We start from the raw sequence: 23,221 nt of genomic DNA, 5'->3' as shown, positions 1-23,221 counted from the left end.
ACCAATGACGCGTTTGCTTCGCTTAAATCCGCCAGCCAGCATTTAGTCAGCGCGCATCTCCAGACAGTATCTCTAGAGCTTCCCCAAGTTTACTTCATGTCGATTCTTGATATCGATAGCTCGGTCCGCCGTTGGCGCCAGAGCTGTATTGAATTCGGCATGGTGAGTCACACCCGAGTAGATGGTAAGTATTTAACCGTCGCCGAAAACAGGCGCCATCAGAAACGAGGCCAACATCATCAACATCACCTTCAGCTCACTCCATACTACTTCGACATATCCCTCAAAGAGCGAAACCATGGAAACCAAACAATGGCAACGCCAAGTGGGCGACCAGACCTTCATCGTCTCCACCGACCCCAGCCTCATCTCGCGCGACTTCGTGCAGTCATCCTTCGCCGATCCGGCCATGTACTGGGCCGCCGCGCTCGACCCGGAAAGCCTCGACACCATCATGAAGACTTCGCTGTGGTACGGACTCCATCTCCAAACACAGCAACAGGCCACCACCACCGAACAAGCAACACAGGACCAACCCTCGGCGCTCAGACAAATCGGCATGGCCAGGCTCGTCACGGATCACGCCACCATCTTCTTCCTGACCGACGTCTTCGTGCTGCCCGAGCACCAGGGAAAGGGGCTGGCGAAGTGGATGATGCGCTGCATCAGGGAGGGGACGGATGCGCTGCCCGCCGTGCGGCGAGTCATGTTCATGGCGAAGAGGGCGCCGCATGCCATCAAGTTTTACGAGGATGCGTTGGGGGCGGAGGTGCATGATCAGGAGAATGGTGAGGTTGTGTTTATGAGTACGCCGCATTGAGGAGACCTTGTCAGTCCTGGCGCTCAAGGTGGGGATGCGATTCTGAGAAGCGTTAGGCTGGAGGTTTTTGCTTTGGTCAGTGCAGTGAGAATTGGCGTAGCGGCACTTTTTTGTTTTTATTCTTTTACCCCTTCACTTCCTTGCGAGTCAATACTATAAAGCTGCTCTGTAAAAGCAGGCAGTAGACTTACCGTGTTCCTCGGGTGATTGCAATGCCTTTCTGTTGTTGCTCTGGGCCGTTGTTGCACTGTCCTGGACGCCGTATGTTTGGGAGTAGACAAACAGGCCTAGCGAGCAACCAACTAGAAATTTGCAACAGACATGGATTATATACGAAAGAACATATACGCATTACGAAGCTTTTACTTGAAGTGCCAGACCCTGAGGTCCAGCCTCTCTGTCGAGCAGACAGTCTTCTTCGAAACCATGACCCACCAGAACATCTACAAGGGCTTGGTTATTTGGAAGGGGTGTGGCGGGACAGGGAAATCGGTGATAATATTCTACAGGTTGCGGTAGGTGAATCAACAAGATGGCCTGGGTAGTGTGCCTAATTCCAGGTTGCTTCAAGACACATTGGCGCAGATTTACGAACGTGAGCTTGCCTGGGCGAACTCTGTCGAGGCTTCCATGGAGGATTGGGCCTCTCAACATCCCGATTACGCCAGATTTGCCAATTTCGACGCAACTAACCGTACGACGCATGACGCAGTCATGCTGGACCTCATCGAGCACTATCAGTTACTGTGCACGACAACAGATGCGTTGAACAAGATCTCCGACTTCAAGTATCCCGCCAATGTACTTCTTGTAGATGAGGCCTCGTTACCCACAGAACCAAGCCTCGCACAAGTCGTTGCAATGGTGATGCCAACGATAAAGGTCATGATCCTGCTAGGACACCCATCTCAAGGGAGCATCGTCATGGCCTCGCAAGAGAAGCGCCAGTTGACATCGTTGCTGGACTGCTCCCCGCTGGAGAAGCTTGCGATTCTCGACCCCCGAACGAAGTGCATCACCCTTCGCGGGGGCCGCCGAGCTTCTTAACAAGACTCTTTGCTCGCCGCCACTGACAATAATCCATTCGACACAAACAAATTCTGCCAGCGACCTGCGGTTAGAAAGGAGCCTCGTCAGGAATATGGATGATTGATGGACACTGCATTTCCTGTCCCCAACAACCCCACCCTTAGGGCGATGGAAGAGGACAAGATTAGGAGCTTTTTTCAGCCACGGCTGACAACAAAGCACATCCCAGGGAGGTGGGAGAAGTTCTCCAATGGTGAAGATGCGGAGTTTCCGGATGGAGGCATCCTCACGACGATGAAACCCCGATGTCACTCACGCACATAATCGACTATCATTGAATCATCAAGGGGTGTGCCAATTTCGCTCCCAATGCACTTTTCTTGGTCGTTTTTACGAAACTCTACAAGTCGATCCACAACCGTGACGAGTTCAAGCCGTGGAGCCAGGCTTTGGAGTACTATATGGGAAACAACAAGCTCGTCATAGACGACAAAGAATGGGGGATCTGGGAAGCTCAGCAGCCGAACATGCCCATCGGACGCATGAACCTGCCTGACGAGAATGACAAGGAGCATGACCAGGATGAAGAATATCGATTGACATAGTTTTGAATACAGTAAAGAGTGCAGCGATGGATTGTACCGGTTAGTTGGGAAGGGTTGAGCATCTATCAGCATCATCAAGTCTGAAATTCTATGGAGCAATCGACAGCCTTAATCAGAGAGGTAGCTTAGTCCCCTTTCGCGACTTTTTCGCTTATTGGTGGGATTATAAGCAACCTATAAATAGCAACTGCAGGGACTCATCGAAATCAATATTCGTGTCCGATGGTTTTCAATTCGCGCGAGGAGCCTATTTCGCAGTAAGTAACAAAACAATTGGCCCTTCTGTTTCAGTGGAATCGAATATTCGGACATATATGCGAGTCTTGAACGCGGACAATCGCGTCCAAACATTAGACTCACCTGCCCATTTAGGGAGTGTGTAACGTTTGAGATCGAGCTCAGGAGGCTCGGATCTTGTGTCCCCCCTGTGACTGTGGGTCAATATCCGGACAGGATGCCCCGCAGTCCGGGGATGCCGTTGCGGGGTAATCTCCACACGGCCACGACACCGGAACTTCCTATGACATGCCGACACTAACTTTCCGCCAATCACATGTGAGTTTCTTGTTTCCATTGCATTGGTTGCGCACGGTATTTTTGGGTTGTGTGCAAAGGATTGCAGATACCATGATCAAGCATTTGCCAACACAGAAACACCACGGCCTTACCTGTTGGGTCAGAATCTCATGCCCATCATCCTACCCTGAGCTTCCGCAATGATTGCTCCAAAGCTCTGGTTCTTCGTGCTGGTTACTGCAGGGGTTCAATCTGCACCATCCAGGTCGAACCCCTGGAACCAGCCAATCACTTTCAAAGGCAAGGAGATCAAGAATCTGCTTGCGTTTGGAGACTCGTATACCTATGTCCAAGGGACACAGGGACACTGGAACTACAGCTTCATCTCGGATGCGTTCAATTATACTTTCGCTCCCGAACAACTGCTCTCGAGCGAGATTGTGAAGAACACGACAAGCTCCGGAGGGCCGAATTGGGTCGAGTACTTGACGGGCTGCTACGAAGGCCTTCCAGATAACTGCCCGGAAACGAAGCTGTGGGATTTCGCATTCGCAGGTGCGGACATCAGCGCAGAGTAGTGAGTACATCTGCAAAAAGACTTACCCGGCGAAGCTTTGGACTGATCCAGGGCAGCCTCCCTCTGCACCACAACTACACGGTAGATCTGGATGACCAGGTCAAGCAATGGGATCTATATGCGCGCGAGACCCTAGACCTTGAACCAGCGGATACGCTCGTTGCGTTCTGGATTGGGTCTGTCTGCACACCTCTACCCCTGAACAGAATCGATCGGCTGATGCAGAGACAACGCAGCATCAACGACATCAACGACAGCGCCAAGTTCACCAACGTGAGCTTTCCAGCGTGGTATGAGACGCTAGTCAAGAAATGGTTCGATTCTGTCGTGCGTAGCCCACCGTGGCCAAAGAAGACCGGCACGATATCGGAGGGCTGAATCGGTATTCCGGCGGAATCCGAGTGCTGACTTGATCCACTGCAGGAGCTCGTATACAGCAGAGGATACAGGAAATTCGTCTTTGTAGTTCCGCCCTTGGCACTATGTTATACATGACGCTAACACGGCCAAGATGCTTCCGCCGCCGCTGGACAAGACGGCATCGAACCTGGTTAGTACCAACCCGCTCCCGAATGCCACCATGTTGGGCCAGTGGAACGCGGCGGTTCGATCGCGGGTGTCTTCCTTTCAGGCCAGACATAATGACTCGAGCTCCTTCGTGTTCGACACCTATTCATTCTTGAATGACGTGCTGGCCGAACCCGCTCGCTACAACATACAAAACACTACGAGGTAAGTAATCCGCCAGTCAGAGTCGCAAGCGGTGCTGAAAAATCCCGTGTCAAGTTACTGCAAGTCCTACGCGCAGTCGGACATTTTGTGGAATTATGCGGCGTATGGATGTCAGCCCATATCAGAGTATTTCTGGCTCAGTAAGTGACGCGCGGAATATTTCAAAGGAAATGCAAGGACCTGTGCTGATCAACAAACAGACTCAGGGCACATCACGTTTACCGTGCACGAAATCATCGCCAAAGAGCTCCTGAAGCAGCTGGCGTGAGCCCTGGCGGATCAGGAAGGCTGTCGACCGTTTTTTCGCCGCAGCACGAACCAGCCCTACCAGCACTACTAGCTCTAGAAACAGCAGTGGGGACGTGTCAGGCAGGTTGTACTAAAAACTCGGGAAGGCAGTTCTGAGACTGGGATCAATTCTTGGCGTTTCATCAAGTGGGTCTGGCGAGACATGCCACGAATGCTTTTATCGAAACATGGATCTTGCCGACGGGCATGTAGCCGCAGGAAACATCACTTGCTGGCTCGTTGGGCGATAGGTAAAGGTACCGTCGTGAGGGGATGTTATCTGCAATCTCTAAGCTGCGAGTAGAAGCGTTCTCTCCAAGATACAGCTATAGCTATCGACAGTGCCTTCCTTGCCGGCCCCGAAGTGGGTCCGTTTGCTACTAGCGCAACACGCAATAGGGGATTGGAGGCTCTCGCCAGATCGTTCATCCAAGATCCCACTCACGTCGAAGTCCACATCAACGCTGACCTGCCCATTCGTGCCGCAACAACGGGCGGACTGGCCTCGCAGCTCACTCCCTGCATCCCAGGGCAACCCAGGCTCCGATCTAGCCGGCGCCGGTCCCACGGTGCATCCATCCCAGCGCGGGGAAGACAGATGCAGCAGCCGTCCATCTACCGAGACGCACGCACGCGAACTGCAATACAGCCACGCCGGCAATCCTCTCAGAGCGCGGAATCAGATTTCTCCGCCCAACCAGGCGCCCCGTAGTGCTCGCTTGCACGCTCTGGTTGCGCCTTAATCCCACCAGCCAAGAAACGCCAAGCCGTATGTTAGATTCGCTCCGTGGCTCCCGGGCTCCTGATGCTTGCACGCCCGGCCATCTTGGCGGAGTGGGAAAGGTCCCGCGTCCCTCCATGACCTGCATGCAGACATACGCCGCCCCGCCAGGGGACCGTTGGAAGAAAAGAACAATGCGCCGCATCCCGCCCTAGCTGCAATATAAGGGCCTCGCCGGCTGTTGTTTCGTTTCGTCTTGCTCGTTCAGCGGTGCCGATTCACTTCACTCTTTCCCACTCATTCTTTTTGATATATCATGAAGTTCTCCTCCGTCGCCGCCATTGCGGCCCTCTCGACCGCGGCGTCGGCCGCCGAGCAAAAGTACTCGACGTGGATGATCGACTCGTTCATCCTCAAGGACGTCGAGCCGGACAACCACTACACCAACGGCGTGCTGTACCGGGCGGCCGACCTGGCGTACAAGGCGTACGGCAACGAGACCTACTACACCTGGGTCAAGGACCAAGTCGACGCCGTGGTCAGCGACAACGGCACCATCGCGGGGTGGCCCGCGGACAAGGACTCGCTGGACGACATCCTCATCGGGCGCGCGCTGCTCGAGCTGTACGGCCAGACCAACGCGACCAAGTACAAGACGGCCGCCGACAACCTGCGCCACTCGCTCGACACGCAGCTGCGCACGCCCGCCGGCGGCTTCTGGCACCGCGTGCCCACCTACCCCAACCAGATGTGGCTCGACGGCATCTACATGGCCGACGTCTTCTACGCGCAGTGGACCGCGCTCTTCGAGCCGACCAACACCACCGCGTGGGACGACATCCTGCTGCAGTTCCAGCTGGTCGAGCAGCACCTGCGCAACGACACCAGCCAGCTGCTGTACCACGGCTACGACGAGCTCAAGGCGGCCGTGTGGGCGGACCCGGTCACGGGCGCCAGCCCGCACGTGTGGGACCGCGCGCTGGGGTGGTACGTCATGGCGCTGCTGGACGTGCTGGACTACTGGCCGCAGGACCACGCGGGCTTCGCGCAGCTGAAGGCGTGGTACGTCGCGTGCGCCGACGGCGTCGTCGCCGCCCAGGACCAAGCGTCCGGCGGCTGGTGGCTGGTCATGGACGAGCCCTACGCCGGCGCCGAAGGCAACTACATCGAGTCGTCCGGCACCGCCATGTTCACCTACGGCCTGCTCAAGGGCCTGCGCAAGGGCTACGTCCAGGGCGACAAGTACAGCGGCCCCGCCCTCAAGGCATACGACCTCATGACCACCGAGTACGCGGTCGCGAACGCGACGGGCGGCATGCTGAACTGGGAGGGCACCGTCGAGGTCGGCAGCTTGAGCGGTAACGCTTCTTACGAGGTGGGTCTTTCTTCCCTTTTTCTTATCCGATCTTCTTCACCGCCATGTTTGTGGATGGGCTTGTTTTTTTGCTGACTTGTTGCTTCTTTCGTACAGTACTACATCGGCGTCCCGATCGCGGAGAACGACCTCAAGGGCGTCGGCCCCTTCATCTACGCCAGTCTGGAGTACGAGGCCTACACCGCTTGAAGGAAGAGCGACGTGCCGGCACACGGATGGTATATACCGCGCGTTTTCGATCTTCATTGTCCATAATTTATTCCCCCCCGTCGCGAATGAAACACGAAGGATTTGCCAATGACCACCACCGCCACCAACCCCATCGGTTTTGCCGTGCTGCTGCTGCTGCTGCTGCTGATGCTGCTGCTAATGCGCGTGACATGCCTTGTCCCCATGACCAATCAAGTTCTTACCCCAGCCGCGTCAGCTAGAAGCTGCAGCTTACCCAGACGGTAGCAATGGCCATATCCGTTTAGGCGCCCCGGTTTATCGCGTCACATGGCCCCATCCAATCAGCGCCGTGGCGCGCTCTCTCTATAGCCGCTCGACGACACCGTTCACTGATGACTGCCTGCAGCCTGTTGCCGATTCGGAAATTTCCCCATCAACTTTCTCGCTACCTTCCCTGGGGAGAACAGTGAGAAGGAAAAAAAAAGGAAAATCGTATCGTATCGTAGAATTAGGGATTACAGGAGTTCGTTTACTCGAGATTCAAGCAGCAAAGCGGGCGTTGCGCAAGGTTGCATAGCGTCATAACCCCGGGTATACTGAACAAAGACAAGAAACTCCGTCACCACTCTAAGAAATCCAGAACCATTCGCCGTCGTCCAGATTCGTAAGCCCAAGTGAAAGGAGAAAGTAAGAAAACCAAAAGGCCCAAAACAGCCCCGAAACGAGGTATACTCAGGAGAAAAGGAAAAGAACAAGACAAGAAGGGGGGGGGGGGGGGGGGGGGGGGAGACACCAGACACCAGAAAGAGTAAAAAGAAATCAAAAAGGAAAATCGTCCCACATAACCTCATCCGTCCGTCCATCCGTCCGTCCATCCGCCCATCCGCCCATCATCCCGCCCACCTCCTCCCCACACCTCTCTCTCCACCCCCAGCCGTCGTCAAAAACAGAAGCCAAAAAGCTCACACCGAAAAAAAAAAAAAAAAAACCGAGAAACCTACAACCACCTCTCCAACCCCCCATACGGCGGAAACCCCCTCCTCCGCCCCTCTGAACCACCATCCGCCCACCTCACCCCCCTACTCCTCCTCATCCCCGCCACCGGCGCCCCCGGCCTACCCTCCTGCTGATCAAACGCCTGCCTCCTCACGCTCTCCAGCGCCCGACTCGTCGCCGCGCGCACCGCGAACGCCGTGCCGTCTCCATCACCGCCGCCGCCGGCTGCGTACTGATACGTCCCCTGCGGGTACGCGTAGCCGTGCGTGCCGACGTCGATGATCGGGGCGTCTTGCCGCCGACTGGACCGGCGAGCCGCGGTGTTGGGGCGGGCGGGGCGGTGGTGGTGGTGGTGGTGGGGGCGTTGTGCCTGTTGTTGTTGTGCCTGTTGTTGTTGCGTCGTTGTCGAGTACACCGGGCCTGTGCCGTAGGCGAACAACCCGGCAGCACCGCCGCCGGCAGATGTCTGCCCCCGGGACGAGGACTCGGCGGCGGCGGATGAGCGCGTGTTGTAGCGATGCCTCTGTTGCGTCGTATACGACGAACCCCCCTGTTGTTGCGGTTGGTGTCCATGGTGGTGATGGTGCGCCGCACGGTGCGCGTGGCCGGGGTGGTGCAAAGCGCATGACGCGCAGGGCGCTGGGTCGGGGAAGGGTTTGGGCGGGCCGCGCTGCTTGCCGCGGCCGCGGAGCTTGGAGCGTTCGGCGCTGGTCGTGCCGGTGCCGGTGCCGGGGCCTCCGTGGTGGTGGTGGTTGCGGGATGAGGATGGAGGAGGGTAGGTGGTGGAGGTGGAGGGGGAGGGGTGGTAGGTCGTGGACTTGCTTGTTCGGGGGCGTTTGTTGGAGGTGGGAGGCGGCGGGTTGTTGGTGTTACCGCCGCCGGTCCACCATGATGAGCTGGTGGTGTTGTAGTTGTTGCTACTGGACGATGGTCCGGCGAGGCGGACGCGTTTGTTGTTGGATGTGGTGATGGCGTGGGGAGCGCCGCCGTAGAGGGACGAAGTGGCGGCGGCGGCTCGGGACGACGCTGGCGGCACCAGGAGCGGTGTGCTTTCGGCGGCGGCGGCGGCCATCGCGCCGCCGGAAGGGTAGGATGCCGGGCGGCGACGCGGCGCGGACGAGTTGGCTTTGGCTTTGGCTTTGGCCTTGGCCTTTTTCTTCTTGGAGTTGGACGAGGCGGGGGCGGCGGGCCAGAACCAGCAGCATACCATTGTGGTGGTGGTGCTTGGTGCTTTCTCGACGAAGCAATGCTCAGTGAAGGTTGTGACGATGAGGGTGAATGGCGGTGTGGATGGGATGTGTGACGGTAAGAGGGCCGCGTTTAGGCCTTGGTGTGGAAGTGTTTCTTGGAGCGGAGCGGAAGGCAGCGCCTGTCCTGGGCGTGCTGGTGCTCTCTTTCTTCAGGTTGCTCAGGGGATGACGGAGGATTGGACTGTTGCCCAGCCTCCTCGTGACCTGGTTGCTGAGGAGTGCGAGGCTTTCTTTTCTGGAGGCGATGACGTGGGGAAGGTAGGCAACTCTTCGGCTGAGCCTCGTCTTCTTGCTTCTTCTCCTTCTTCCCCGAGCCGAAAAGAGCGCAGCGCCGGTTGGGCTGCGGCTCCTCCTCTCCCTCTTGTGGTTGCTGTTTCTTGACGTTGGGGCAGCAGCAGTAGTAGACGCAGGGCGATACACACTCCCAGACGAGCACAGCGGTCTTTATAATCCTGAGAAGCTCAGCAAGAGGTATCATTTCGGCTGGACGACTTGGACCAGAGGAGGAAAGAGAGAGAAGAGAGAGAAAGGCCTTACAAACAGAGTAGAGAGGCTTGAATGTAGGACAAGGACGAAGTGAAGAAAAATCCAAAACTTCCCAAGGCCCGGAAAATAGCAGAAGCTCCTCTTCAACTGCCCAGACACACGCCTCTTTCCGCACCGGACCACGCGTCGAGAAGGAGCACACACTTGAAGTCGAAGCGTGTTCGCATCTGACCAGCGGGGAATGACCACCTCTTTTCTCTGGTCGCGCACGGCTTTGATATCCTGCTTTTCTCGGCGCCCTCCAAGCCCCTTTGGCACACGAGAAGAATCGGCACGCCGGCACGCCTTATGAGCATACCACGGGCATGCGCGGGTGCGCCTACCTCAGCGAGCACTCGGGCAAAACAGGGAGGGAGAGAGAGGAAGGGAAAATAGGAGGCGAGAAAAATGACAAATTACAGAAGGAAAAAAGAGAGCAACTTTGGGCGAATGACAGCGATCTGCGGGGAGCGCTGCTGCTGCTCACTGCAGCATGGGGGCGAAGGAGGCGGGCACCAGTTTCGGAATGACCATTTTGCATGACACGACCAACTGGGGCGCGGGTTGCAGGCGGGGCCCGCGCGAACGTGATTATAACAGAGCGCGCGGTGAGCAGGCAAAAGATGGAGACCAGGTCCAGACTTGCAGAAAAGCAACACGGGGCCCGCACCGGGGAGGAGGCCAGAAAAATGGGTGGGTACGATGACTGATTTTTGAGGCGGGCATCTCGTGCGCAGCGCCGGCTGAGAAGGACGAGATGGTGGTGATCCCGGTCGTGGTGGGCCGCTTTTGGTCCCATGTGATGGTGCTCGTGACCACCCTTTGCGCAGTCCCGCCCTCCCGCCTGGCGCCCACCCACCACCGTTCCTGCAAGGCGCTGCGTCATACCGACCGCACCAGAAGCAGGAACCCGCAGGACGAGCGGCCGTCGAGCGAGTGTCTGGACCTGTCGTTCGGAGCAACCCGCCAGAAGCGAACGCGCACGCCTCCTCACTGGGGGCCAGCTTGGGGCGGCGGCACGCGGTGGCTGGCTGCTGCGGACCGCCCCCGCCGGCTGCCCACTCCGCCGGGCCTGCCCTCGCTGCATGGTCAAACACGGGCCTGCTGCTGCTGCATTGCAGGCGATAAGCGCGGAGGGACGTCCGAATGAGGGAACAAGGTGAAAATTCACACTACGTACTTACAAAAGGCGACATGGTATCTAGCTCTCTGCTCTATCTGATCAACCGTAGTGCTGCGCAGTGCGCCACCCAAGCGCCGGACTCCGTACAAGGAACATGCTGACATCCAACTCCGTCTCGCCGTCTCCTGAGCTCATGCCCAGAGCCCGCTCCCTCGCCGCACCGGGCTGCTGTTTCCCGCCGACGACGTCGCCGCGCTGTACCCGGAATCCTTGCCCGGGTCGTCGTCGTCGATGTCGATATCAAACTTCTCTTCGCCCGCGCCGCCCTTCTCGTCGGCCCCGTCCCACGCCTTCTGCTGCGCGCCGCGCGTGTTCCAGCGGAGCGTCCTGCCGAGGCTGTCGAACCACTCGGTCGGCCGACTCAGCACCGTGGGGAACGGGTACTGCGACGCCGCGATGGTGACGTGATCGCCCTGGCGCAGCTCCACACGGCCCTTGCCGTCGAAGGCGCAGTAGGCGGTCGCGCGGCTATTGCGCGGAACCGCGACGCGGAGCAGCATGCTGTCATTGAGCAGCATCGGGCGGAACGAGAGCGTATGCGGGCAGATCGGCGTCAGGAGGATGGCAGGGATGTCCGGATGCACCAGCGAGCCGCCTGCCGAAAGCGAGTAGGCCGTGCTTCCCGTGGGAGTGGAGAAGATGCAGCCGTCGGCTTGCACTATGGTAAGTAGCTCGTTCTCGCCGTACAGCTCCAGGTTTGACACGTAGGGGCTAGGGCCGCGGTCGATGACCAGCTCGTTGAGCACTTCGTACTGCTCGGCCTCCAGGTGCGCCGGCGACTCGGGATCCGACGCATCGTGGTTGGGGTTCGCGCGGTAGACGGTGCAGGTGAAACGCATGCGCAGGTTGACGCGCATGCCTGCATCGCCCATGACGCGCGACAGCTGTTCCTTGTAGCTGTTGAACTCGAAGTTCGTCAGGAAGCCGAGGCTCCCGAGGCTGAAGGACAGGATGGGTGGCACGATGCGCTGGAACAGCCAGCTTGTGTACAGCACCGTTCCATCGCCGCCCAGCGTCAGCACCAGGTCGAACTTCTCGGGCGTTGCGAGACAGAGCTCGGGGGTCCAGTAGCGCAGCATGCTGCTGAAACGCTCGTCCTTGCGCAGCAGGCCGGCGGCGTCGAATCGTCTCGAGTTGCGCAGCTTGTGGTCGACGTAGACGTTGACGCCCACGTCGCGGCCGTGGCGCGGGGTGGTGAGCAGCCAGTCGGCCAGCTCATGCGTCAGGTCGACGAGCTGGTTGTCGCGGGCCTTGGTGACAATCATGACGTTCTTGACGGCAATCTTGACGGGGCGGCGCTGCAGCTGCTTGGAAACCTCGCGCACGCCCGTGGCCGTCTGCAGGAGACGCGAGTGTGACATGCCGTCGTCCTCGTGGATTTCTTCCAGCACCCGGTCGATGTTGACGGCAGCATCAAACTTCTTGTGGAAGAAGCACGGCGAGGCCAGGGCGGAGATCCTGCTGGCAGCCAGGCTCTCGGGGTTAAGTGTGAGGTCTGCAATGCCGTTCGATAAGCGCTTCCGCGACAGGCCGGGGCGGGTCTGGGGTGGGTCCTGCTGCTGCTGCTGCTCGCGGTCGCGGTCGCGATTGTTCTGCAGCAGGCCGTTGATGGACGAGGCAATGGACATGTTGGAGGTCGGCGGCGGGCGTGAGGCAAGAGCCTTCATGATGGTCTGTCGCGGAACCGAGTCGATGGACACTGCGTTCTTGCGATGTCGGCGCTCGCGGAACGACTTGTGGGGCGGGTGGGCGAGTTGAGGCGGCGGGCACGAGGGTGCTTGGTGGTGGATGGCGACGGGCGTGCTGCTACGCTCGTCGTCGTCGTCTTCAATAAAGACGGAGGCCTTGGGGGTTTGTCCGCTTACATCCAGCGGCGGAGATACAAGTGGAGAGGTCTCAGGGTGGGTAGCGCAATTAAGGCTATCTCCGGCGCAGTCAAAATTGGGCTGGTGGCAGGCGGGTGTTGAGGAGCTCCTCAGCCGGGCGGTGGGCGGGACGGGCTGGGGTGAGGCGATCTCTGGCGAGCCATGATGATCGGGGCGGGCGAGGGCGTTGGCGATGGTTAAAGAGCTGGGCGTCGGCGTGGAAGGCGGGAGCTGGATTCTACGGGCGTCCAGTGCGGAGCCGGGGTTTGTGTCGGGCGCGGCGGCCATGATTACGGATTATGCGCTATTGCCGAGTGCCGTGTCGCTTCGCGTTCCCCCACTGGCCGAAGTCGATGCGCGCCCGCTGTGACGGGACGGTGTGCAGACGTGCCTGACGCCGTGCAGCGACGTGTAGATGTGCGTGACGCAGGGCGATGCGCAGTGATGCAGGTGCGGCACAGCTGAGATCCAGTCCCAGGTGTAGCTGAGGTGTGACGGGCGCAAAGGGAAGGGCTGCGATGGAAAAAGAGGCCAGCTCAGGTTCCGAACGAGTGCAAAAGAAGCGAACAACAATAGGTACGGAGAAGAGAAGGGAGCGAAGGGTGTGGCTGCGAATAACGGGCGAAGGACCGCGCCTCTTAACTCGCCGCGCTCTACATCAAATAAGCCAGTGGGACTACGGGGTCCAGCGATTGTCTATTCCTGCTGTGTGAGAAGCCTCGACCGAGGGACTTTGACACCGGGGCTGCCTCAGCGCCTAACACCCCAGCCGACCCTCGCTGCAGCCCCGGCCAGCCCACCCAAGCTTCGGCCAAGCTTCTCTTCATTGTCGGAAGTGAACCATTCGGGGCACGCGAGATCAAATGAACACGAAAAGGGCGGTGTTGGCTCCCATGGGCTCCGCCGTGCAATATACCAACACGCCCGCGGCCGAGGCATGCACTACGCGAGCCAGCCCCTCATTCCCGCCCTCTCTCTTCAGGGGCGAGCTGAGCTACATGTCGATTCTCTCCCAGCAACCAGGACGCAGTGAGACGTCTCAGCTGGATCAGCGACTCCATGCCGAGCACGGGCAAGCCCCGATTTTACTTGGTAGCTATATGTGAATCTCGCAGCCGCCCGGCTACGACGGCGAAAACGTTAACTGGTGAGACTCTTGGGGCCGGAGAATAAATGCGCGCTTTTCTCTCGCCGCTCTCACTGGCCTGGTCGACGATTCCGCATGGTCAAGCCGCCCTGGATCATCACGCCCGCCCCAACACGTTTTCTAGGCAGTCTCTACCCATCCACTAGCGTGCGATAACGGGCCGCAGCCGGGCAAGGAAGACGCATCTTGAGGACTGCCATGTTTGAAGACACCCGTATCTCACCGATGCACTCGCTCGCCGTCGGGAAAGACGGCGGAAAAGGCGGCGAACTGGGGCCATACGGGTCAACAGCGCTTGAAGCCAAGTCACTCGTCGACTCTTCCAGTTTTGCCTTGGGTCGCAGAGCGACAGACAGGTGCGGGGGGCGCGCACAAGCACTTTGCCACGGCACAACGGGAGAGGCGGAGAGCGCAACGACTGCGGAGGCCAGAAGCGTCCAGCCCGACGCCACGACTGCGCCGCCGCTAAACTGCCTACCTACCCAACACTAAATACGTAGACGTTGGGCCCAGTAGTAGCGGCGAGACACAACAAGTTTTTGCGGCTCGCAGGCGGGAACACTAACTTGAGCCGCCAGTAGTGACCTTGGCGGTTTCTGGTTTTCACAACCGTTTGCAGGCCGAGGGGCGTGGCAGTAAAACGATAAAAAGAGCCAGGGATGGGGGGCAGTGGCTGAGGAGCAACGGAGGGGGCGCAACGCTGCGGCGCATGCATCATGCAACAATGATACCAGCAGGGTTTCAGCGCGCAGCCGGCCTCCTCCACGCTCGGGCGGCGTCGCCACGAGTCCAATGACGTCGAAGACACGCCCGCATGCCCAAACAAAGCATCAGCTGCGAAATGCCATCCGCATCTGGCTGGGCTCATGGAATCTTCGCTGCAGGAAATCGGGACGATCCGTGCGTGGATGCGCAATGCTTGGCTTGCGCCCGCCATAGCGACCCCTCCACCTACGTCATTTGTCGTCACCACAGCTTCGAGCATGCCACCTGCCTCACCACCAGCGCCCATATAATGAGGCCTGCGCCTCAGCTGTGATCTTCACCAGACAAACAAACTCGTTCTCAAACAGATCCTCTACTACATCCACCAAACAATTTTCTCCACCCTTCACCTCCAAACCACCACATCAGTCACCATGTCCGACAAGAACACCTCCACCCTCCAGTCCTACGTCGACTCGGCCACCAGCGCCGTGCAGTCCGCCGTCGGCGCCGTCACCGGCAACACGGCCGACAAGGTACGCTTCCATCCATCCATCCCCCTCCCCCGCCCTCACCTCCGCTAACCCCCCGCCGCAGCAACAAGCCCAAGACAAGAAGGCCGAAGCCCAGGCCAAGGACGACCTCTCGCACGCGTCGGCCAAAGCCGGCCCCTTCACCGTCAGCTCGTCGGGCGTCGCCAAGGACGACCCCAACCGCACCGAGGGCTCGTGGAACCAGACGGTCGGCTCGGGCAAGGAGATGGTCGGCAACCTGGTCGGCAGCGAGGCGCTGAAGCAGGAGGGCGCGCGCCAGAACCAGGAGGGCAAGGGCCAGGAGGCCCAGGGCCAGCTGACCGACCTCGGCGGCGGCATCTCGGACCGGGTCGGCGGTGCTGTTGGCGGTGCTGTCGCCGGTCTGACTGGCAACGAGAAGGCCAAGGCGGACTACGAGAGGCAGCATGACCAGGGTAAGACGGCTCAGAGGGGTGTCGAGGCGGATCTGCAGAAGCAGGCTGAGGCTCAGAAGTAGAGTGGGGCTGCTTGGAGGATACCCCTGTGCGCATGGAGGTTATGATCGTGACTTTGTAGCTTATACCCTGAAATCAACTTCTAAGCTTTCCTACTTAAGCTCTTACTTTCTTGCATGGGATGAAAAGATGTTCATTGTCTCAATCAAAGTAAACTAATGCGATACTAGGTATTACCTCACACTGTTGTTATTTATTGTGAGGCCGATTGCTGCAAGTTTATCCGGAAGTGGTCCTCGGTAGGGATGTGGAGACCCTGCATGGGTATTGATTAACAAACGACCAGGCAGCAGTACGAGGCGAGAGGGGGCGGAGGTGCCGCTGCACCCTTTGCAGTAGGGGGCATTGTTGTTGTTACTGTTGTGTAATATAACGATACCAAGTCGGCAACCACGCTACGGCTACGCTTACTGCGCCTTCTCGCATGCGGAGGAAGTCAGTTTTGTCCTACGCAGTCCATGTCGTTTACGCACTGGAGAGACGTCACTCAGCGCGGTCTACGGGGGAAAAAGGGTTCGCGTGCGGCGGCAGAAGTGCTCGCGGAGCCAATAATGCGTGTAGGCAACGGTTGCCAGATATGGTTTTGCTTGAGGTTGAGACGGCTTACCGCACGCTACGTCAAAGGGCCCGGATTCTTAAGCTTTCGAGGGTGGACTCTCGGTGGGCGAGCCTCTAGCCTCCCGAAGAGGTGCAGGCCGCTCGGGAAATTCTTTCGACGGTCATGTACGATGCAGGAGGGCCGTGGAGTATGTGCGCTACCGTGCGCTGGTGAAGGTTCTGAGATTGGAGCCGAGAGGTCGGTAAGTAGTATGCCTTCCTGGGAAAAGATATTCAGTGCCAACCTGAGATTAGAGAGAGATTTGAAAGCAGCGTATGTATTAACAGAAACCATCCCCAAGCCCAGCGAACTAATCATACAAGGAAGTGCCCGCACTTCTACACATCAAAACAACTATATCTCCCCAACACTCAGTTCTTAGAGCTTCCTCCAAGACCACTCAGCCCGCTCAAGCCGCTCAAGCCACTCAAACCACTCGAACCACCACTCAAGCCGCTCAAGCCGCTCAAACCGCTCAGCCCGCTGCCCGACGATCCGCCAGTCAGTCCGCCGAGTCCGCTCAGCATACTCGAGCCACTGCTGTCGCCGGAGCCGCTCCCGCTGAGACCGCCCAAGCCGCTGAGCAAGCTCGAAGCGCCATCACTGGACCCACTGCTGCCACCCAGCCCGCTCAAGCCGCTCAGCCCGCTCAAGCCGCCCAAGCCACTGCTGCTGCTGTCACTGGAGCCATCACTACCGCCCGTCAAGCCGCTCAAGCCGCTCAATCCACCCAACATGCCCGATCCCAGCCCAGACGAGGGCGACGTGGTGCTGCTGTCAGCCGAGACAGTACTGCTGCTGCTGCTGTTGGCGGCGGTGGAAGAGCTAGCGGTGGTGGTGGCGTCGAGCGTGCCCAGCTGCTGCTGGATGAACTCGGCGGCGGGGCCGGTCGACTCGGACGCGTACGACAGGTGGGCGGCGGTGATGATGAACTGGTTGGTGCAGACGAGGTCGCCGGCGGCGCAGAAGATCTTGGTGCGCGACTGGTCGATGTTCTTGAACTGCTGCGCGCGGAGGGGGTCGCCGAAGGTGACGGCGGCCTGTTTCGGAGTGACATGTTAGTCAGGGGGGTTTGGGTCGTCGGGGGAGGGAAATCGGATCGAATGGAGAAGAAGACGTACCGCAACCTTGGCCGCCTCGTCCGCACTCAGGTCGATCAGGCAGCCGTGCACCTGCTGCGCGCCCTGCGAGTAGCCGGCCAGCACGATCTTGGTCTGCGGGCACTTGGCCAGCGCCTGCTGGACCAGCTGCGCGCAGTTCTTGCTGCCCTCGGCCGCGCCCGGCGACATGCTGCCGACGACGGTGCCCGCCACGTCGGCCGCGTAGTTGACGCCCTGCGTCGCGAGCTTGTCCGCCCCGACGGCCGCCGCCAGCTTCGTCTTGAGCGCCGGCCCCACCGTCGACCCCATGTTGCCCTGCTCCGTCGTCCCGCGCGCGAAGATGTACGTGACCTCCTTGCACACGCCCGACTGCACGTCGTTGGCGGTATCCCCGCCGAGGCCCGGGATGGAGAAGCCTTGGCGCGCTTCCAGCGGCATGGCGGTTGCCGCGGTCGCGGCGAGGGCCAGGGTGGCGAGGTAGTGGTTGATGGCGACCATTGTTGAAGGGGAAAATGAAAGAGGCGGAGCCGTCAGTCTTGCTGATGGGCTGGCGTTGAGGTTGGAAAAGAAGGAAGGGAGGATTGGAGAAACGAATGTTGAAGCTGCTGATGAAAGAAGGCCTTCATCTCCCCCCGACCTCTTTGGGCTTTATATCTCTTCCTACATCTCCCATGGTCTCTCCCCGCGTGACCCGGAGTTGCCAATAGTCCACATCTGGTAGATGAGACGCCGAATGGATGCATAGAAACAGCGCCAATGCCGAAAACGCGAAGGGCTTGAGAGTGGATCGGCAGGACAAAGCAAACTTGTTTATCGATAGAAGCTAGCTTCGCCACTGTGATACGCGCCGTTGCGGCGAACGGTCTTCTGAGGTAGCTGGAATGGTCGCAGGGCTTATGCTGCCAACCGAAGAGAGCTGATTCTCCGGTCGGACTGATTGAGATAACCTTTCGACTAAGCAGTTAGTCTCGGCAGCCTACGCCTGGAGCAATTCTTGAATACGGTGGAGGTGGATCACTCGTCTCCTCATCGGTCCTGAGGGTCATGGGGGATCTACGCTCCGGGATCGGCCCGTTACTGGGAAGTGAGAGATTCGAGACGTTGATCCTCCATGCAGCATCTTTGAAGAAGAAGGCGAAAAACTGGAGTGATTCGGATTGGAGAGCTCACTATAGCACTCATTAACATCGCATGGGAGAGTAAATCCAGCTGTTTGAGCATGGAAATGGTATGGGAGGATGTTGGAAGGTGGGGCGCGGCGCAACGGGCTGAATGATGCTCGGACCAGAAGACGGCTGTGCGAGTCGGACGTTTGTCACCTTTCGCTCTCTGTAACGCATCGCTCGAAAAGGAGTTGCGACCAGCGCTAAAGGGACCGATATGAAGCAGCTAAGTGCTCCCAAATTGTAGAAAACCGGCTTCATTGTCGATAAAGTTTCATGGCTTCATCGAGGTCATCTCGAATCTTCCGCCGTCGATCCAGCATCTTGCATTGCAGTACGGACGTACTCCTTCCTGACTTCCGTTCATGTGCTGACCCCTGACTGGGACATCAGCTACCCATACTGTCACCATTCTGTGTTTCCGTTTCCACGAAGACATCGGTACCTGCTGGTTTGGCTTTTCCTGGTTTTCTTTAGGCCGGTGACATTGATGTCGCTGTGTTCCTCATTCGGATCATCCGGATGATACCCAAGCTCCTCAAGCGGCACTTGTGAATGGCCACGCAATTGCCTGGGCGCTCACAAATGAAAGACACCCATTTAATGGGTCAAGAGCATTTGTGTCCCTGTGTGTTGCCTGAAGTTAAATCAAGCTAGGCGCGTTTGGGTTCATTGGATTACTCCCTTCGGTGTCTGCGTGAAGTGCTACAGAAAAAGAGCGACGGAATGAGCTATAAAACTACCGTATTGCGATTGTCTTAGCGATGTTGAGAGTGTTGCGGAGTCGACTGGAACTTCACAGACGAAGGGATACGTGCTTCTCGCGCAATCACATGTCAGCGGCATGCTAGACTTACCCGGAGACCTCTTTTCCGTCGCAACTCTCCACACATTGTTGGAGGAACAAAAATGATACAATCGCTCGCTGACTTAAACAAAGCCTCAAGAAGCCGCTCGATGCAGCCCGTGGGTAGCACCGCTACATGCGTGGGAGCCGTTCTACCCCGAAGATGTCCAAGAAGTTGTTGACCAAGACTCAGCTTACCCCACCACTTGGCCCTCCGGAACTCCAATCAACACTGTTGTCCGCAAATAGAGTTCCCTCCTGGTTCCGGAACACCATAGCTTCGACCAATCAGACGGTCGGTCAGTACCGCAGCATTCCAGACATGCGGGGGACATATACTTAACCTCGCGATGCGCGACCAGGTTCCCCACGATCCGACTTACTCGCGCTCCACGCCCGCCCCGCTCGCTGCCGCCCATCCCCTTCCCTTCGTCCTTCGCAAACGATGATACAAAAGCCGCCGGCAGCCCCGGCCGTACGGGCGGAGGACGACGCCGCCGACGACGACGACTACGAGGACACGCCGCCGTACCACGACTACTCCGAGGGCGACGACTCGCACGACAACCTCATCAACGACTACCTCGACGAAAACGACAACGACGACATGGCCTCCGCCTCCTCCTCCTCCTCCGCCGCGGCCAACGGCAAACAGCGCATCACCATCATCGGCACGGGCTGGGCCGGCTACACGCTCGCGACATCGCTCGACACGCGCAAGTTCGCGGTCACCGTCATCTCGCCGTCGCCGGCGCTCGTCTACACGCCGCTGCTGGCCAGCGTGGCGACGGGCAAGTTCGCCTTCTACCTGGCCGAGGAGCCGATCCGGGGCAAGAAGCGGGGGCTGCGCTACGTCAAGGCGCGCGTCGAGGGCATCGACCTGGGCGCGCGCCGGCTGCGCTGCCGGACGGCCTTCGACTGGTGCCGGCAGGACGACGCCTTCGACGAGTCCTTCGACACGCTCGTCGTGTGCCCCGGGTGCGCGCCGAACCTGTTCGGCGTGCCCGGCGTCCGCGAGCACGCGCAGTTCGTGCGGACGGTGGACGACGCGCGCCAGTTGCGCCGCCGGCTGTTCGAGCAGCTGGAGAAGGCGGCGTGCGCGCCGGGCGTGACGACGGACGCCCAGCGCCGCGACAAGCTGCGCGTGGTCATTGTCGGCGGCGGCCCCACGGGCGTCGAGCTCTGCGCCGAGCTGTGGGACCTGGCGCGATCGGACCTGGCCAGGCTGTATCCCGGCGTCGCGGACAAGCTGAGCTTCGCCATCCACGACGTCGCCCCGCACATCCTGAGCGCGTACGACCGCAAGCTGCACGAGTATGCGCGCGAGCGGCTGGCGGAGCGTGAGAATGTCGAGGTGCGTACCAACTCGCACATCGAGCGCGTCGAGCAGGATGCCATCTACACGAAGGAGGATGGCAGGTTGCCGTGCGGCTTGCTCGTGTGGGCGACGGGGAATCAGAGTGTGCCGCTGGTCGAGCGGCTCGAGGGCGCGCGCAAGTCCGGCGGCGACGGGGGGCTCGTTCGCCTGCTGACGGATGCCCGGTTGCGCGTCTACAAGCCGAGGAGGGAGGAGGGCGGTGGGGAGGATGAGGTGTGGGAGGGCGTCTATGGGCTGGGCGATGCGTGTGACATCGAGGGAGCGCCGCTGCCGACCACGGCCGAGGTCGCGGTGCAGAAGGCGAGGTACCTGGCGTGCGTGTTGAACAGCGGGTCCGAGACGCCGTACAAGTTCCGGCCGAAGGGCCTAGTCACTTACATCGGCAACCATGACGGCATCATCCAGGACAGGGAGTGGACGGGGAAGTTGGCGTGGCTGTCTTGGAGGCAGGGTAGTTTGACCTGGACGAGGAGCTTCAGGACGAAGTCGATGATTTTCCTGACATGGGGTGTCAATAGGCTGTTCGGGACCGAGTTGGCCAGATTGTAAAGACGTTAGTGCAACGGCGATAGGGACATCTTTCTTTCTTTCCTTGAGATCGAGGGGGCGTTATGGGCTTTCTAACTGGCTACACTCGCCGTCCTACTCAGCTTAATTACTTTGCCCTAGTAGGGTAGCGCTACATATGTGTGATAATTAAGAATCTGGCGGGGATGAAAGGTCGCAGAAACGTGGTGATTCATCACCCGTGCGCCCAAAATGGTTTAGCGTCGCAGGTTGCTCTGGGATATCTGATCGTGATCTTGTCGGTGCTTGACTTCGTCACTCAGAAGATCTCGCCCAACTTCATCCTCCGCTCAGAACAACCTCCATTGGACAATTCTTGCGCCTTACCATTGAGCCAACACCACACACATCACGGCCCCGCTGGCGATTAATATACTACAGTTCAAGATGTGTAAGTTTCGTCATCCGCTCGCCTTGGTCTACAATCGTGCACCTACTCGTGAACAGCGTCCGACCGTCGCAACGATGAGGGAGCACCGATGCGAACGCTCAGTCTCGCCGAATTCCACTACTTTGTCCGACGGAGAGACCAGCACGTCGGCACCGTCAGCACAGTGTTCGGGTGCGAGGAAGGCATACCCGTGTTCGCCAGAATCAGCGACTACGACGAGATCGAGTTCCACGCGCCCAAGCTCCAGACCTTCCTCTCACACAAGCACATCGCGTGGACCCAGGGCCTGAGCCGGGAGCCCTTGGAGAAGAGGATGGACATCCTCCGGAAGCGGGTCGACGGCTTCATCCTCGCCGCGCCCCTGCGCCTCTTCAACGAATTCGAATACTACGAGATGCGCGACAACCCGCGGCTGCTGAGCGTCGGCTTCGCGTTGCTGCGCCACCACCACCTGATCCCGCGCCTCGCGGAAGAGGTCCTGCGCGCCGATCGGCAAGTCGTCGTCCCGCCCACCTTCGACCGCGACCTGGAGACCGCCAAAGGCCTCCTCGACCGGCTGACGGCGGCGTTCCCCGAGGCGGCCGGGCACCTGCACGCCATGAGCCTCGCCGGCGCGGCGGGCTACTACGCCCAGAACCGACGCCACCTCCCCATGGGCCTCAAGGTCTACAGCCGCGACGCCCGGTATGACATCTTCCTGCTCATCATCAGCAAGATGTTCTGGGACGAGATGTCCGCAGCGGAGGAGGAAGACGTTGATGACGACCAGGACAACAAGCAATGGCTGTCGACGATGCCGATCGACCGCATCGTCTCATTCGATCATGAGGTCTTCGACGAGGAGTACGAGGACGACGACGACTCGGTCGTGTACAACACGACCGAAGCGCCTGCGTTCATGACGGAGCAGCGCATGGCCCTGCACCGCGAGCCCGTGGTCAAGTGCCCCGACGACATCAAGGCGCTGGAAACGCTGTCGCTGGTGTTTTCCGCCATCCCGCGCTGCCGCCCGGTCCCCGAGGGGTACGGGCTGTGTGTCGACGCCGGCAGCCAACAGACTTTGGTCGGGAGCGGCGGCGCCGGTGCGGCCGAGATGGTGGAGATGTCGCGCAGCATGTTCTGCCGGCCGCCGCTGGTGACGAGGCACTTTGCCAAGGAGTGGAGGAGGTTCGCCGTGGGAGGTCAGGATCCGGTCTTCTCGGACGGCGGGATCCCGGAATTTCGTGCTGAGGACTATACCGGCCAGATGGCCTGGGTTCGCATGCTGGAGTGGAGAAGGTACCTCAAGAGGTGCGCCGAGTACGCGCCAAATGCTCTTGCCGTGGCCTTCTTGCTCGAAATGCACGGTTCTATCCAGAGCGCTGATCACTTCAAACATTGGTGCGCGGCGTTGGATCACTGCTTGGACAATGATCTGCTCCGCATCGAGGAGGATGAGTGGACGACGTGGTGGGATGCGCTGCAATCGGCCAGGACAACGTGAAAGACGAAGACATGGAGGACGAAGACGATGGTCGGACTCTGATCATCGTCTTCGTTCTCCAACTAGCAGCTCGCTTTCGGCACCATAACCAGCATAGTCCAGTCAATTCAGACGCAAGGAAGACATGTCCATAGAGCTCTATAGCTGAAATGCAATGTTTCC

The 23,221-nt window shown here is 59.2% G+C and overlaps 9 protein-coding genes across 9 annotated transcripts; 7 read left to right on the top strand and 2 right to left on the bottom strand.

Annotated features, from left to right (window-relative positions):
- Positions 1-4: 4 nt before the first annotated feature.
- On the top strand, positions 5-820 carry SLS55_010024 (uncharacterized protein; the record flags this gene model as incomplete). Its single annotated transcript, XM_066781416.1, has 2 exons — positions 5-11; positions 213-820. The coding sequence occupies 2 exons, from the start codon at positions 5-7 to the stop codon at positions 818-820; spliced, it is 615 nt and encodes a 204-aa protein (XP_066628418.1).
- Positions 821-3,170: 2,350 nt separating this feature from the next.
- On the top strand, positions 3,171-3,925 carry SLS55_010023 (uncharacterized protein; the record flags this gene model as incomplete). Its single annotated transcript, XM_066781415.1, has 2 exons — positions 3,171-3,525; positions 3,633-3,925. 2 exons carry the CDS (start codon positions 3,171-3,173, stop codon positions 3,923-3,925), a joined length of 648 nt encoding a protein of 215 aa, XP_066628417.1.
- Positions 3,926-4,058: 133 nt separating this feature from the next.
- SLS55_010022 (uncharacterized protein) lies at positions 4,059-4,547 on the top strand (the record flags this gene model as incomplete). The annotated part of the gene is made up of 3 exons (XM_066781414.1): positions 4,059-4,279; positions 4,334-4,419; positions 4,480-4,547. 3 exons carry the CDS (start codon positions 4,059-4,061, stop codon positions 4,545-4,547), a joined length of 375 nt encoding a protein of 124 aa, XP_066628416.1.
- Positions 4,548-5,604: 1,057 nt separating this feature from the next.
- SLS55_010021 (uncharacterized protein) lies at positions 5,605-6,852 on the top strand (the record flags this gene model as incomplete). The annotated part of the gene is made up of 2 exons (XM_066781413.1): positions 5,605-6,663; positions 6,760-6,852. 2 exons carry the CDS (start codon positions 5,605-5,607, stop codon positions 6,850-6,852), a joined length of 1,152 nt encoding a protein of 383 aa, XP_066628415.1.
- A 4,067-nt stretch (positions 6,853-10,919) lies between these two features.
- Positions 10,920-12,416, bottom strand: UTR1 (NAD(+) kinase; the record flags this gene model as incomplete). The annotated part of the gene is made up of 1 exon (XM_066781412.1): positions 10,920-12,416. The coding sequence occupies one exon, from the start codon at positions 12,414-12,416 to the stop codon at positions 10,920-10,922; it is 1,497 nt and encodes a 498-aa protein (XP_066628414.1).
- A 2,523-nt stretch (positions 12,417-14,939) lies between these two features.
- On the top strand, positions 14,940-15,534 carry SLS55_010019 (uncharacterized protein; the record flags this gene model as incomplete). Its single annotated transcript, XM_066781411.1, has 2 exons — positions 14,940-15,041; positions 15,103-15,534. 2 exons carry the CDS (start codon positions 14,940-14,942, stop codon positions 15,532-15,534), a joined length of 534 nt encoding a protein of 177 aa, XP_066628413.1.
- A 967-nt stretch (positions 15,535-16,501) lies between these two features.
- SLS55_010018 (uncharacterized protein) lies at positions 16,502-17,728 on the bottom strand (the record flags this gene model as incomplete). Its single annotated transcript, XM_066781410.1, has 2 exons — positions 16,502-17,170; positions 17,252-17,728. The coding sequence occupies 2 exons, from the start codon at positions 17,726-17,728 to the stop codon at positions 16,502-16,504; spliced, it is 1,146 nt and encodes a 381-aa protein (XP_066628412.1).
- Positions 17,729-19,685: 1,957 nt separating this feature from the next.
- Positions 19,686-21,167, top strand: SLS55_010017 (uncharacterized protein; the record flags this gene model as incomplete). The annotated part of the gene is made up of 1 exon (XM_066781409.1): positions 19,686-21,167. The coding sequence occupies one exon, from the start codon at positions 19,686-19,688 to the stop codon at positions 21,165-21,167; it is 1,482 nt and encodes a 493-aa protein (XP_066628411.1).
- Positions 21,168-21,572: 405 nt separating this feature from the next.
- SLS55_010016 (uncharacterized protein) lies at positions 21,573-23,059 on the top strand (the record flags this gene model as incomplete). The annotated part of the gene is made up of 2 exons (XM_066781408.1): positions 21,573-21,576; positions 21,633-23,059. The coding sequence occupies 2 exons, from the start codon at positions 21,573-21,575 to the stop codon at positions 23,057-23,059; spliced, it is 1,431 nt and encodes a 476-aa protein (XP_066628410.1).
- Between the last annotated feature and the right edge of the window lie 162 nt (positions 23,060-23,221).

The sequence above is a fragment of the Diplodia seriata genome, assembly GCF_021436955.1.
Source record: "Diplodia seriata strain FDS-637 chromosome Unknown scaffold_11, whole genome shotgun sequence".
Classification (NCBI taxonomy): Eukaryota; Fungi; Ascomycota; class Dothideomycetes; order Botryosphaeriales; family Botryosphaeriaceae; genus Diplodia; species Diplodia seriata.
This window is presented reverse-complemented; position numbering and strand designations above follow the sequence as displayed.